Source organism: Balearica regulorum, chromosome 12 (genome assembly GCF_011004875.1).
Source record: "Balearica regulorum gibbericeps isolate bBalReg1 chromosome 12, bBalReg1.pri, whole genome shotgun sequence".
In the NCBI taxonomy this organism is placed as follows: domain Eukaryota; kingdom Metazoa; phylum Chordata; class Aves; order Gruiformes; family Gruidae; genus Balearica; species Balearica regulorum.
In genome coordinates this window covers 592,040-606,705 of record NC_046195.1, presented here as the reverse complement: position 1 = coordinate 606,705, position 14,666 = coordinate 592,040, and the positions used below count along the sequence as shown (strand labels likewise).

Here is a 14,666-nt window from a genome sequence, read left to right as displayed (position 1 = left end):
CTGCAGATGGGGAAGGATGTGGTCAAGAGAAGCACAGTAATCTTGGATGAGTTGTCCATCCCCCACGTTGGGAGATGGAACCACGGATTTAAGGGAAAATTTACTGGCACAGAACAGTTAAACTGCCATGGGGGAGTTTGGATTTCGCGTGTAAGGTAGGGGGGTGAAGGCAGACACAGCTCCACCCCCTCCTACAACGCACCCAGCTGGTGGGAGGGTAGGATGCTGTCATGGCCAGGGGCGCAGGACGCAATCAAACTCCACCTTTGCAATTCAGCTTTGCAAGCACTTGTGTTCTCGGTTATAACACGCTGCTGACTGAGGTGCGAGGAAACGTGGTGGTAGCCCTCGCCTTGGCTGCAGTGTTGCCTGGAAGGAGCAGGAGAGCTGGTGACAGGGACAAGTCCTGTGGTTGGCACTGGGACAGGAGGCCTCCTAAGCCTGACCCAGCCCCCCGAGGGCTGCACTTCATGTTACTGATGGATAGTTCACAATGGATCCTGATGTTTGATCTACACATTTCACCTGGCATTAATGTCACTCTATCTAGAGTCATTTGATCCACCTTCTAAATCCAAACTTTGATATGCAGTTGCCTAAAAAAAGAAACAGTCCTCACACAGAAGAGCTTAGAAGCTAGAGTTCAAAGCATAAAAACCAGTAGGTCAATATTAGGTCAGCCCCTGGCAATTAGAGGGAAAAATAAAGACAGTTAACTCAGAGCCACATGAGGCTTTATGCATTCAAAAACACCAATAGTGTTTTATTCAGAAAAAATAAACAGCCTCGCTTGGAATGAGATTAACATTCACATGAGATGACATTTGCCTTGATTATGTGAACCAGAAACATGCTTTGCCCCAACAGCACAGGAGGACCCTCCTCCTCATCACCCCCGCAGAGGCAATGGGACTCCCAGCTCCTCCTGCCCAGCCATTCCCACCAACCTGTCTTAAGTTTCTGCTGGTGTTGAGATGATCTTTGGTTCTCCCTTCAATTAGTTTATTATTTTCTGGTTTAGCTTCTCTATCAGTCCATATTTAAACTAAACCCTGTAAATTCTTTTTTTTTTTTTTTTTTGAGCTTTACATTTTTCCCTAGGAGACTTTCTAGACTTCACCCAGATGGGGCCTCTCTTCTTTCGCTTGGCTCTACTCACTGTGAGGAGTATAAAAGCCTCCTCTGTTCTCTTTGGACAGCTTTCCGGCACTTGTAGGATGGTTTATCTGGAAGGAGCACTTCATATTCTTCCATGCTGTAACAGACACTGTAGACAGAGATGCAAGTATCTTCACTGATGAAGGAGAACTGAAACTTAGAAAATGCTCTCCTCCGTCCCTCTTTTAGACCAAGACAGAAGACAGAGCTTGGCCACCCTCTCCACCCCACCATCCTTGACCTCTCAAGAAGTTTTTGATCTCCAGGTTCTTTCTTTCATAGCACTACAACAGCCAGAAAGGACCTCCAGCTGTCTCTGGTCCAGCACCCCGACAGCTTGGATCAGTTCATCAGCACCTTCTTCAGTCTGGGGTGAACAGTCTCCAAGGATGGAGATCCCACACCTCATTGGGGTCATTGGTCCTTGCTGAGCAATCATCTGGAGCTACGCTGAAACCTTTATCACACAAGTATCAGAGAAGCAGGCAGGGAGGGGACTGCACCCACTCAGGTGGTCCTTTGGGCCCCGCTCACCTCTGGCTCCCTCTGGACAGCAGGTTCTCCATGAAAGGTAGTGCTTGAGGTCACCCACAGTGAATGCATAGAGACAGGCACTTAGAAATAAAATTTGTACTAATAATGACTTTTTGGAGGTTCTTCCTCCTCCATCTTGGTCTTTTCCATCTCCCACATGCAGGAAATTCTACATCTGAGAGGAACTCAGGATTGCACAGGACTGAACAGACTCTAATGCCCCTGTGTACCATGCCAGAAGGGGCATGTGGAAACATAGCTACCTGGTGGCTGCAGCTGATGGAAAATCAGCCTTCGTTGTAAACGCACACTTGATGGAACATCTGACGTTCCTTTTCCTGGTGTCCTGGTTTCAGCTGGGATAGATTTAATTTTCTTCCTAGCAGCTGGTACAGTGCTGTGTTTTTGATTTAGGATGAGAATAACGTCGACAACACACTGATGTTTTAGTTGTTGCCAAGCAGTCAAGGGCTTTTCAGCTTCTTATACTGGCCTGCCAATGAGAAGGCGGGGGTGCCTAAGAAGCTGGGAGGGGACACAGCCAGGACAGCTGACCCAAACTGACCAAAGGGATATTCCATACCATATGATGTCATGCTCCGTATATAACTGGGGGGGTTGGCCAGGAGGCGGTGTAGCTCAGGAACTAGCTGAGCATCTGCTCTGGGTGGTGAGAAATTGTGCTGTGCATCACTTGTTTTTTATATTCTTTTATCATTATTATTACTTCCTTTTCTGTCCTATTAGCCTGTCTTTATCTCAACCCACGAGTTTTCTCCCCCCCCCCTTTTTTTTTTTTTTCCGATTCTCTCCCCCATCCCACTGTGGTTGGGGAGTGAGCGAACGGCTGAGTGGTGCTTAGCTGCCAGCTGGGGTTAAACCACAACACCTGGCAAGCAATTGTCTTGCCCCAAGTATAAATACATTCTTTAGAAATAATATAAATGCATAACTTAAAACCTGCTTTGACACAGGCAGGACTCACAAGGAAAGAAAAGCACATTGTGACCCCAGGGGAGAGCTTATACATTCACAGAGTTTTATCTTTGTTCAAGCCTTGTGTCCCTTGCATAAGAGCGATGAGAGTCAGCAGTTGTCGTTGTGTTTCGAGGTTGTGCCGCTGCCGTAGGACGGGTCTGTAGTGTTTATGGGTTTCTTAACACCTTTAATGCTGTAACATTTGCTTTCAGGCAAAGCCTAATTCGCAAAAAACATCAGCCAGTGTCCTTGACTTTAAGTGATGTTGGGTTTTGTCTGGAAATGTTATGACTTGTCGGGTGGCCCCAGCCTCTGCCAGACACGACAACGACTCCTTGCTGATCCTGGCTGCTCCCGCGGGACGAGAGTTATTTCCAGTGGGCTTCAGGCCCCGCACGCCGCAGGGCGCGGATGGGAGAATCCTTTCCAAAAAAGCAGCCTTGGCCTCATTTGGACAGGGTGATTGTCGAGGCTGGAAAGCAACTGACGGATTCTGATGTACTTAGCACTCAAATAACTGTTGCCTCTATTAAAACCAGCAGTTCCCAAGGCTGGGCACGCCAGCCCACGGGGGTCAGGGGTAGTCCTGCCCCGGGCCAGCCCGGAGCAGCGCTGAGCAGAGCTCGCTCAGGTCACTCTCGTCGTTCTCCTCCGGCTCACTGCTGGAGTGGGAGGGGACGCTGCTGGGCAAGCTGTGGCCAGAGCCTGTCCTCAGAGATGCTTGCCCCTTCGGGTCCGTGCTCAGCGCCGACGCATCCTGCAGGCACGTGCTGCCTGCGCAGGCAGGAGTTCTCTGGTAGTTTGGCTGGGAGTAATTCCTCTGGCTGAAAAACTGCCCTAGCACAGATTTCTGGAGGGTTGTCTGCAGGCTTTCGCAAGTCCTCTGCTTGGTGCTCAGCTGGGTGTAATGCAAATCCAACTGCAGGATCACATCCGTCTGGAAGGGGAGAGCAAAGGACGCAAAGTGAATCGGACACTAAGACTTGAAACAGAGCTTTTTCACTGTTGCCGCTGTCAACAAACACGACAGACTTGGCTGGCTGTTCTGCAGGCTCACAGCCCCATGCTGTGGCGTGATGGAGCAATGCTGCTGCCAAAGAAAATGACCTGTTACATACGCTCATGGCATTTTTGGGCCTGAGCCACAGTTTCTCAATATCAGGACTTCTCCTGACATCAGGCAACCTCACTGGAGACCTCACCAGCACAGTCAGGGCACTGTCACCAACAGCATCACCCCCAGGATGCCAGCACAGGGGAGCAGGAGGGGACAGGGACTGCACCCAGGCAAGCTGCACCCACGCGAGGAACACCACGACATCCGTCCTGGCCACGGCACAGGACTGCTGCATTTGCAAGAGGAAAGCATGCAAGGGTAGGAATATGAACCCCTTAAATAAAACACACATCGCACAGTAAAAGCCAACAGTTTTACCACAGGGGCCTATTTGCAGTCTAGCACTATTTTGGATTTTTTATAAAAGATGGTGAAGAAATCAGAAAATAACTATATTCATGGCAGCCAAATCCCTGAAGGTGAATCCCTAGCATGGGGCTGTGCCTGAGACGCCTGGCTGTATGAAGTAGGGAGATGTATAATGGAGCAAGAAGAAGATTTTGGCAGGCAGTGCAGGGTCCAGGTCCCACGTCTGCACTTAAAAGCAATGCCGAATGCTTGGAAAGGGTTCTGAAAAGAGCTCCAGAAACAATCAAGGACTGAAAGAGCTGCCATATGCCGAGGCACGTCATGCACTCAGCAAATGGAGCTCACTGTGGGCAGATCCAGGCAGCAGCTTGAGAGCAACGTTCGGTGTGAGCCTGCGTGGAGCAGAGCAGAGAAGCAGCTGGCAAGATCCACTGGCAGGGTGTTAGAGGAAAAAAAAAAAAATCAAATGAGAACCAAGGTGCACACTGCTATTTGGGGAGAGGTAATCTGCTGGGGAGAGATAAAAGCAGAGACAAGTGAGGGGACTAGCAATTTTGCCTCTCTTGTGGTCTTTAAATAGTTTAAGAGTCTTTTGAAGTGTGCCAAAGCGGCGCAGCCTGGATCAGGCTTGGTAGCGTCACCCTGATGGCAGGGGATGAAGCCTCCCGCTGCTCGAGATCCTGGCCAGCCCAGGAGCCCATCTCTCAGGTAAGCACAGAGACTAGTGAGACATCCTTCAGCTGAAATATTTGGGCTAGTCTCATCTCCCCCAGGCTGACACAGGCAAAGCACAGCCTCCGTGGCAGCATGGAAGGACAGAGCGAACCAAGAGAAAGACGCTGGCTTTTGTGCCTTGGAGATCAACGAGCTGCTCTAACATCCATCTGGATGTTACCCTGACACATGCGCTGTCCGCATGGAGTCACGAGACACACAGAAGGGCACATCCAGCTCAAGCCAGAGGGAATGGGGAGTGCCAGTTACGTGAGGCTGCAGGAGAACTGTGGAGATTTGCACCCAACAGTTCTCTACCTGAATTTTCTGCAGTCCGCAGAGCTGGAAGACGCAGTCCAGCTCCTCCTGCTTGTACACAGAGGTGAGCAGAGACTCCACTTGGTCCAGGCAGCTCTCCTTCAGGACGGCCACATCGTCCATCTCCTGGGTCAGGAAAACAACAGGAAAAGCAAAGAAATTTCAGTATCAGCCCAGGCATGGATGTGCAGCTGCCCACCAGATGTGCTGCTTCTGCACACAGCAGTGCCCTGTGCCTTGGACAAATTGGCTGGTGGAAACGCTGCGTACCCTAATGGAAGTACTACAGAGCGCAAGCAACAGAAATACACAGATTTTACACACCCGCCTTGTGCATATCAATGGGAAGACCTAGCTGAACATCCCCTGAGGGCGACTACCAGGAAAACTGTGGTATAATGGGACTTCCAGCAGTGTAGATAGCAGCAACACCTGATTTCACAACCACCTGTAGTATAAGTGGTGTGTCAAGGAGAGAGCAAGTTTTCCAAGGGCATGGCTAGAGGAAGCTCTGAGTCGTGCCCCCCACCATCTCAAGAACTGTTAATTCTTGCTCAATTACACAAACTTATCCAAAATGGCTCCATCTCTATGAGATCCTCTTCAGTAACAGTCTTATCTTGGAGTTGCGAATAGCACAAGAACAGACGGGGAACACGTGCATTATGAAATAGCATCTTGCTTTGGATTTGAGCCCTCTAGGATGGGTGACAGCCCAGAGCCCACCAGCCCCTTCCATGCAAAGACGCTTCCCTCTGCCAGCTGGCTCCGGCGGCTACCATGGCCCGTCCTGCTGACCTGCCTTGGCCAACGCTAGAATGTGCTGGCCTGGCTTTGGCCACAGGAGTGGAGCAGCCCACGTGGGCTCACCGCAGCCACACATAAAGCTGGTGGCACATAAGGAGGGTCCGACCCTTGCAAAACTTTGTCATCGTTGGCAGGAGAAGTTGCGCTGGGTGATAGAGGCGGCTGTTAGGACACTGCAGGGAGGCAGAGGTTAGAGAAGCCCTGGGAGCTCTTGCTAGCCTTTACAGACCTTCCCTGAACTGCTGCCTACAAGTGGCCAAAGCAATTCATTTCTGGCCAGGAGAATATGGGGGTAGAAGCTAAAATGTTGGATCCCAAATGCTGGCTGGAATCTGCAGGCATCAAGGTCACCCCCGCTTGCAAGGCTGACAGAACAGGAGTGAACACCATCGCTGGTCCAGTAGGTCCACTGGAGGCAGGCTGAAGAAATACCATTTATCCTCTGCACAAAGCAAAGCCAAATCCCATCTCCGCACTTGGCAACTCATTACTGGAAAGATAAACTGGAGGGAGCGCAGGGAAGATTAGGGCAGTGAATGGAGCCGGCAGAAAGGGAGATGGGTGTGCCAACAAGGGGAGGACAGAGCTCACAGGGGGATGGAGCAGCTCTCCTGCTCAGGGACCCTTGTCCTTGTTCCTTCCACCAGCCTGAACTGTGCCTGAAACAGGAGACAGGCTGCAACACAGAGCATTCTGCAAATGAACACTGCCCTCTCCTGCCCTCTCCTTCCCTGGCTCATTGCATCCGGTACCTGCTCCCAGCTACCCTGATGCCATCACTGCTATGCTGAGCCCAGCAGCCAGGTTAAACTAAACCTGGAGACCAAAGAGAGAAACATCGCGCAGATCAGCCTGGACGCCAGCTAACACAGCGCTTTGGCAGGAGGACAGCAAAAAGGAGAGGAGTGTCACTACTGCGTCCAGCCAGCTCCATCCTCCAGCACATGCTGAAGGTCAGGACGTGCATGTCGCCAGCCCTGCCCAAGGTGAGCCCACCCCGCCAGCCTCCTGTGATGGGAAAGTCAGCAACTTTCCAAGCCAAAGGTGGTGTCTGTGCTTTCAATAGCCTGTATGGACTCTTACGGAGGTGTCAAAGTTATTTTTGAGCACTGCTAGACTTGTAATACCCATGACATCCTAATCACTAGGAGGAAAATGGTCCACGGCCAGAAGTCTTCCTCATAGTCACCCCACCACTAGTCCTCTCTCTTCCCCATATCTGATGATGCCACACTCTCCTCCAACCTTCTCTGTAATCGCCTCGTTGCTGTTTCCACACATCTCCTTTGACTTGTGCAGTCCTGCCTTCCCCTGGAGCATCCCTACTCCTGTGACCCGGAGTGGCTACTCCGGGGATCCATCAGCCTGTGGGAGCTGGGGTTGGGCCACCCTCCCTTTTGTCTCCTTGCAGGCACGGATGTGCCTCCGGATCAGATGACCTCCAAGTGCTTTTGCAATTCTGTTAGCAGCCTTTGCAGACACTGTGAATCTTCAGCGATTAACATTGTGGTTGGGTTTATGCTAGCAGGGCAGGGATGCTCCAATCTCTGCTAATGCACTGGACTCTTCTCCCAAACATCTGTTTGTTGCTTGGCAATTTTGAGCCCCTGAGGTTGGGCCACCCCTTTTTTCTGCCTAAGAAACCTGTGTACTACAGATGTGACTGGCACAAGTATAACAATATTCCATCACAAGTTAAACCACAGCTCATGGAAAAGCCAAGCAGCATCAGGAAGTTTGGATGGGGTAAACCACACAGCCTCCCCGAGTGGGATGAAGCCAGTCCTGAGCATGGAACATCCAAAATAGATGTGCTGTTTCTTTCTGGCACAGGCCTGGGAGCATCCTGTAGGGACAGAGCAAGTGCTCAGCACTGGGGGGAAATGCCCGAAGTCCCTTCAGCACCCACGCAGGGAGGATCTCCCAGCAACCCAAGAGATTAACTCATTAAATGACTGCATCATTAAATGATTTTGGATTCAACACCATGTGAGGTTGATCCTGTGCCCTGTTCCTGAGGTTAGAGCCCTCACCACCAGGATATGGACCCTACAGGAGAAGGGACCACAGGCATCGTGTGGCCCAGAACACAGAGATTTGGTGACGCACATCATGCCTGACAGATGCGTGTCCAGATGCTCTAAGGGATCCACATGGGTGGTGATTCTGCAACACTCTCAGGCAAAACACCTCCCAGACATTCACTCTTTCTACCATGAAAATGTCATATCCAACCTGGATCTTCCTTACTGCAATTCAAACCATCACTTCCTTCCATGCTGGAAACAATTTTTATCTATTTGAAGGCCCCTATCCACCATTTTTTCCTTTCTTGCCTAAACCACAATTGTCTTGCTCCTTCCTTTTATTACTTTGGATGCGCTTTAGTTGGCACACTTTTTCCCGTGAAGCATAGACCTACAGCTGGACCCAGTGCTAACGCCTCAGCCACAGTGAGGAGAGCCAGAGAGGATCTCACACAAATCTCGGAGCTCTTGTTGACAACCTTGGCACAGTTTCTGCCCTGTTTTTGCTGCACTAGCTATTGCGGACTTTGACCAGAACTGGTATGCCAGTTGTTTCCCATCCCATGCTTACACTACTGCTTACCCCTGCCCACATGCAGGAACTTGTATCTCCTCCTAATTCAGCCCAAGACCATTTGTCATCTTTGCTGCGAGGGCACGTTGCTGGCTCATGGTCAACCCGGTATCCACCAGGACCCTGAGGGCCTTTTCTGCCAAGTTGACTACCAGCCTGTCAACCACCAGCTATACCAGTATGTGGGGTGATTCCTTCTCAGGTGCAGGACTTTGCACTTCCCCTTGCTGAACTTTGTAAGGTCCTGTTGGCCCATTCCTCCAGCCTGTCCAGGTCCCACTGGATGTCAGCATGACCCTCTGTTGTATCAGCCACTCTTCCCAGTTTTGTGTCAGCAGCAAACTTGCTGAGGATGCACTCTCCCCATTATCCAGATCACTAATGAAGATGTTAGACAGGATTGGTCCCAGTACTGATGCATGGGGCTCCCCATTAGTGGCCTCCAGCTGGACTTCATGCTGTTGATCACAACCTTTTGAGCTGGGCAGTTCAGCCAGTTTTTCAATCCACTCCACCATCTACTTATCTAGTCTGTTATCTCATCAGCTTGTCTACGAGTATGTTACAGGAGAGAGTGTCAAAAGCCTTGCTAAATCGAGATAAACAATACCCCTCATCCACTGAGTTAGTCACTTTGAGGCAGAAGGCTATCGGGTTATCAAGCATGGCTTCCCCTATGTAACCTATGCTGACTGCTCCCGGTCATCTTCTTGTTCTTGTTGTGTTTGGAAATGGCTTCAGGGATTATTGGCTCCATCACCTTCCCAGGGATCAAGGCGAGGTTGACCAGCCTGCAGCTCCCCAGATCTTTGCTCTTGCCTTTCTGGAAGGCAGGAGTGACACTGGCTTTCTTCCAGGCCTCAGGAAGACCTCCATGAGCTGATGGAGAGAGGCCTCGCGGTCTCATCGCCTGCTCCCTCAGCACTCGTGGGTGCACTCCATCAGGTCCCATGGATTTGTGAACGTCCAGTTTGTTTAAGTGCTCCCTGACCTGATCCTCCTCCACGGGGTCAAGGTCTGCCTTGCTCCAGACCTTTCCCCTGGTCTCAGGGGTCTGGGAGTCCTGAAGGCTGGTCTGACCAGTAAAGACAAGGTGAAGAAGGCATCGACTACCTCGGCCTTTTCCATGCCCTGTGTCACCAGGGACCCTGCCCCATTTAGCAGTGGGTCCATATTTCCTCTTGCTTTCCCTTTGCTGCTGATATACTTGTAGAAGCCCTTCTTGTTGCCACCAGATTCAGTTCCAGATGGGCTCTGGCTTTCCTAACCCCATCCCTATGCGCTTGAACCATGTCTCTATAGTCCTCCTACGTCACCTGCCCTTGCTTCCACCTCTTGCACACCCCCTTTTCATGTGTGAGCTCTGTTAGGAGCCCCCAGCACGTCTCTGTAGCCCTCCTGCTGCCTTTGCTTGACTCCCTGTTCATCAGGATCCTTGAAAATCCACCAGCTCTCCTCTCTCCAGGGCCATGTCCCACAGGAACACAGCTGTCCAGCCTGGTGACCTTCAAGACATTCACCTGGGTAAGGAGCGACCTAATCTTGAGGGATCAATTAAAGCCCTGACACATGAAATTCAAAGCCCCTCGACTGACAGCAACTCGTTAACCACAAGTATCTGCACTCTGCTAAATTCCCAGCCTCGATAGCCTCCTGCCCCAACGACTTCCACAATCTAATTACAGTGCACGCAGGCAAGTATTTCCTTCCATTAGTCTCCTTTGTCATTTCTGGCTGTGTAGGAGTCAGGAAATGGAGAAAAGGATTTTCTAAATTAATTTTTTTAGCCCATTCATCATTATTTAAAAACATTTCCCCATGGTGGAATGCATTTTTTAATGAAGATGATGCCCAGGAATTGGCAAGGCTAGAGTTTTGGCTGGCCCAGAGTTTCAGGTATTCTAAATAAATTGGAGAAAGAGTGACTGGAGGGGGCATTAAGTCAAATAGCTCATCAAGTGACTTGAAAACAAGGAGATCCAACATAAATGTTTAAAAAAAATGAGCATTTAAACAGCACAGAGCAAAAAAAAGGGAATATCTTAGCTCTCAGCATCATTCCTTTCTACACATGTCCTTGAGCAGCCTCTCTGAAGACAGTGCTTGTCAAGTAAAAATGCAAGCCTAGCAAGACATGGGAGAGAACACCACCACTGGACAACTAAAGAAAATGGATCAATCCCATCATGATTATCTCTAGCAAGCCCTACAGCAAGCCCAGGTTCTCTGCTTAAGTCACTTTGATAAGCAGAATGTGGCAAATGGTGGGAAAACTACCATTTCCTCAACCAAAGGGCTCCTTGGGTTCATTCCCCAGGGCTTACAACATGCATCTCACATCAAGCCTGTGTTTGCTGGCCCTCAGCTTCCAGCTCCTGCATCTCAGCAATGCAACTGTGCCTCAGTTGGTCCCCCGGCTCCCCTCAGCATCCCTGAGGAGGGCTGGCACGGTGAGGACGCACCCAGCATCCTCAGATCCCGAGAGGCTCCAGATCCTGAGACGAGCCAGGTGCCCTCCCGCAGACACCCGTGCGTCTCTCTGCGGTCCCGCAGGTGAGAGCGGGTGGCCCCGCTGTGGATGGCTAAGGTGGGGCAGATGAACAGCAATCCAGTGGCAGGACGTGCTGCCACGTCAGCAGACGCCACTGGAGGTCAGTGTGAGCTAGCACCGCTGCGGAGCAGGACACAGATGGGGATCCTACCACCCTGGCTCTACTGGGGTCCCTTTTTGGTCTCCCCAATCCCTCCTGAACCAGCTCCCAGCGCAGGAGCGAGCAGCTGGGTCCCCCTTTCCCCACAATCGCTGATGTGGGGTGGATGCACACAAACACATGCAGACACACACACGATTTTCATGCGTGGTTAGGGAGCTCACGAGGGGAAACGATGCTCCGGCTTGGTAACGGGCAGGATCAGGCTCCAAACCTCCCGCTGGACGCACCACTCTGCACCAGTGGCCACAACGTCCTTAGGGGCAGCATCCCTCCGTGAGCAACAAGGGCTGAAAAATCCACCACAGTTTGCGTTACGCTTCAGCAAAAGGACTACAGAAAATGAGGAAGATGGTTAGCAAAAAGGAGCAGCAAATTAAATCCTTACAGGTGGCACGGAGACCACCAGAAAAGACGACATTGGGCACACGGTCTGTTAGGAAAGGTGTGAGAAAGGGTGCAAGGAAGCTGGTATGGCTCAACCGGGAAGGATACAGGAGAATACATTGTTGCATTAAGATATATTAGCACAGCGGGCTAAGGCAGCATCATTCAAAAAGGCAGATCTGGTTCCAAACACAGGAAACAGAAAAACTCTTCATCTCAATCAGATTAAATGCAATAATTTAATCAGGCAGGCCAGAAATCAATCTGAGGAGTAACCGGTTAAAGGCATCAAAACCGGCACCAAATCTATTTTGTGATGCATTAGGAACAAGGCAGGCAGCCTGATACATGGAACACTCAAAGAGCTGTTTGCAGAGAGGATTATTTGCATCAGTGGTAGCAGAGAAGGGGATCCCTTTCCACGTGGCTTCAGCCTTTTCCAGCCCTTGGGACCCCTCGGGCTCACCACAGCCACCCTCCCAACTCTGCCCCAGGGAAAGAAGCCCGGTGGGGATTGAGGGGAAGGGGACCAGCATCTCTGCCAGAGGACTCACGGTGGGCCGGCAGAGCCGGAGATGGGCGTCAGCGACATGGGCCGGGGGGGGTTGCAGCTTGGTGCACACGTACATCACGTTGGAGAAGAGCCGGCGGAAGCAGAGCTCCACCTGCACCCCGCAGGGGAAGGTCATCGTTTTGCTCAGCGGCTCTGGAAGGGAAAGCCCAGTGGGGTCAGCATCAGGTGGCCCTCGGCTCCTCGGTGTGTCACACCAACACCCCCCTGCAGACTGGTGTCCCTGAGGGGCACAGGGACCACTGGCCCTCTCCTCCTCCCCACCTGGTAGCCCTCCCTGCGCCCTGCACAGCTCACCGTGGCCGCGTCCCCAGTGCTCGGCAGCTGCTCCTGAGGGGCAGATCGGGTCCGTCAGGGACCGGGCTTCCTTCAGAGTGTGTTTGATCTCCATCACCTGCTTCCCAGTGACCAAGGGATCCCGGCCGATGTCTGGGGGAGAGAGTTCGGAGGCACAAGGGTCACTCCAGGTTCCTTATTCATCATCCTGCCTTTCAGACCCTACGTGAACATCTCTGTACCACTGCCAGGTTATTAAAAGCTCGTACGGGTCACGGCCTGCAATCTGGATTTTAGGGAGGGGGATCAGAGGTGCCGATCCTCACTCTCACCCCTGCTGGGATGGCCAGGGTGGCACAGAGCCACTCGGTTTCTGCTGATACCTCTTCTCAACCCTGCTACTGAAGTAAGTGGTTTCTAGCTTGGGTTAAAAGTACTCCTTTACCTTCTAACACATCCTCCAGCATGTGTGTAACCTTCTTCTCCTGCAGAATGTGTTTCTTCAGATATTTCATGAAGATCCCAGAGCTGAACTCCCCATCCTGCAACTCATAGGCTTCTGCATCTTCACTCCTGCAAGAGAAAGAACTTGTCCACAAAGCCCTGCGGGTGTCAGGGCTTGCCAAATCCACCTACACTCCGTTGGCTGAGTTCGAGTTAGGTCCTCACGCAACGGTGCAAAGTGCTTGGTTTTGGCCCGGGAGAGGGTGGGAAGGGCATGGGTCGGGGAAAAGCAGTAGAGGGGGACAGGAGAGGAGAGCACAGCCTCTTTTGCCAGCCTACGTGGGCGACGGCAGTTGAAAACCCAGTGGAACTGGCACCGGAGCAGTAATGCTCATCTTCGTCTCAGGAGGCTACAGGTGACATGCCTGTGGCACGTGTGCCTTGGGCATCAGGCTCAGGCATGGAAGGGCAGATTACAGGAGCTGATGCCACCTTCACACATAACCTGTAAATGACGCACAGGCTGCCACTAGGGATGTCAGGAGGAAGAAAAGAAGCGTCTGAATGGGAAACGCTGGAGATGGAGGGTGAGAGCCAGAGGAAACAGGAGCAAAGCTCTCTCAAGCCTCCAAAGCCACCACGCATGAAGGGATGCGAGGAGATACGGCTGTGCTGGCATTTGGTCCTGTGTCACGTGTGTGGGCACGGCAAAGTGCACTTACGTGGCGTAGCCGTAAACGGTGTTGCCCCAGGGCTCCAGCGGCTGTACCTGGGAGAGGGCACACTCCGGGTTGTACCTGGGAGAGGAGACGAAGGCACAAGTCAGTGTCGAGGACACCCACCAGCGTGTGCCTGGAGTGGACAGAGCCTGTGTGCTCCACCAAGTCCATTTCCTGCGGATGACAGTAAGATCAACCCTCACGTCAAATATATCCACCCACGTTACTTGGGCAGCGACAGAGACTAAAGCTAGGAGTCCTACAAAGAACCCAAACCATGGGAAAATGAGTAGATAGGGCCAGCTTTGACCTATCTGTGCTGGTGAGCTGCTCCCTGCCCCGCAAGCGAGCCTGGAGCTGTGGGTACAACCATGCCTCCTCCCTCCCAAGGCTGGTTTGTCACAAATCCAGGCAGCAGCACAGGGCAGAGCACATACAGGTCCACGGTGGCCCAAGGGATGACTGACCCTAGAGAACTCAGAGGTGTGCACATCGCGTGGCTACGGCTCAACCACCTACCCCAGGGGTCTGGGGTGCCCCACAGCTCCCTTCCAGCCCATGCACACGCCTTCTGCCCCAGGACACCAAAGCACGCTATGGCTGATACACCTCCAGACCTCACCGAGAGATGGGATCGGGACACGCACCCAGGTCTCGAAGCCCAAAACTGGTCCCAGCACCCTGGTCAATGAGCACAGACCCTGTTATTTTCAAGACCGGGTAGGTCCCGGTTTCCACTGAAAAAGATATCGCGGTTGCACTTAATGGCCAAGCCTTGCCCATCTGACTGCAGCCAGACTGAACAGCGCAGGGACCAGCTGCCTCCAGTTTACACTAGTGACTTGGAGCCATTCCCAATCGCACAGGGCTAAGGAACAGGCACAGAGGCAGTGTTATTCAGTTATTCAATTCCAGCACAGTTTCCTGGGGCTGAAGTTGGCATGCCAAGGAGAGCAGAAGGGATGGTTGTATCGCCAGCAGCCAGCACATTACCTACTGCTGGTGGCGCAGCCTGGAGATGT

General features: G+C 51.9%; 1 protein-coding gene across 3 annotated transcripts in view; it reads right to left on the bottom strand.

Moving 5' to 3' along the window:
* Nucleotides 1-734: 734 nt before the first annotated feature.
* Nucleotides 735-14,666, bottom strand: part of LOC104634941 (mucosa-associated lymphoid tissue lymphoma translocation protein 1-like) — a 30,231-nt gene continuing 16,299 nt past the window's right edge. For 2 of the 3 annotated variants that reach the window (XM_075763886.1, XM_075763887.1), the window contains exons 10-15: nucleotides 13,648-13,722; nucleotides 12,927-13,054; nucleotides 12,503-12,634; nucleotides 12,173-12,340; nucleotides 5,129-5,256; nucleotides 735-3,607 (exon numbers count right to left, since the gene is read on the bottom strand). In XM_075763886.1, the coding sequence (XP_075620001.1) occupies nucleotides 3,245-3,607; nucleotides 5,129-5,256; nucleotides 12,173-12,340; nucleotides 12,503-12,634; nucleotides 12,927-13,054; nucleotides 13,648-13,722 (994 nt within the window). In that variant the 3' untranslated portion in view covers nucleotides 735-3,244. The remainder of the gene's footprint in view (nucleotides 3,608-5,128; nucleotides 5,257-12,172; nucleotides 12,341-12,502; nucleotides 12,635-12,926; nucleotides 13,055-13,647; nucleotides 13,723-14,666) is intronic. The other variant, XM_010301604.2, reaches the window with a different exon arrangement.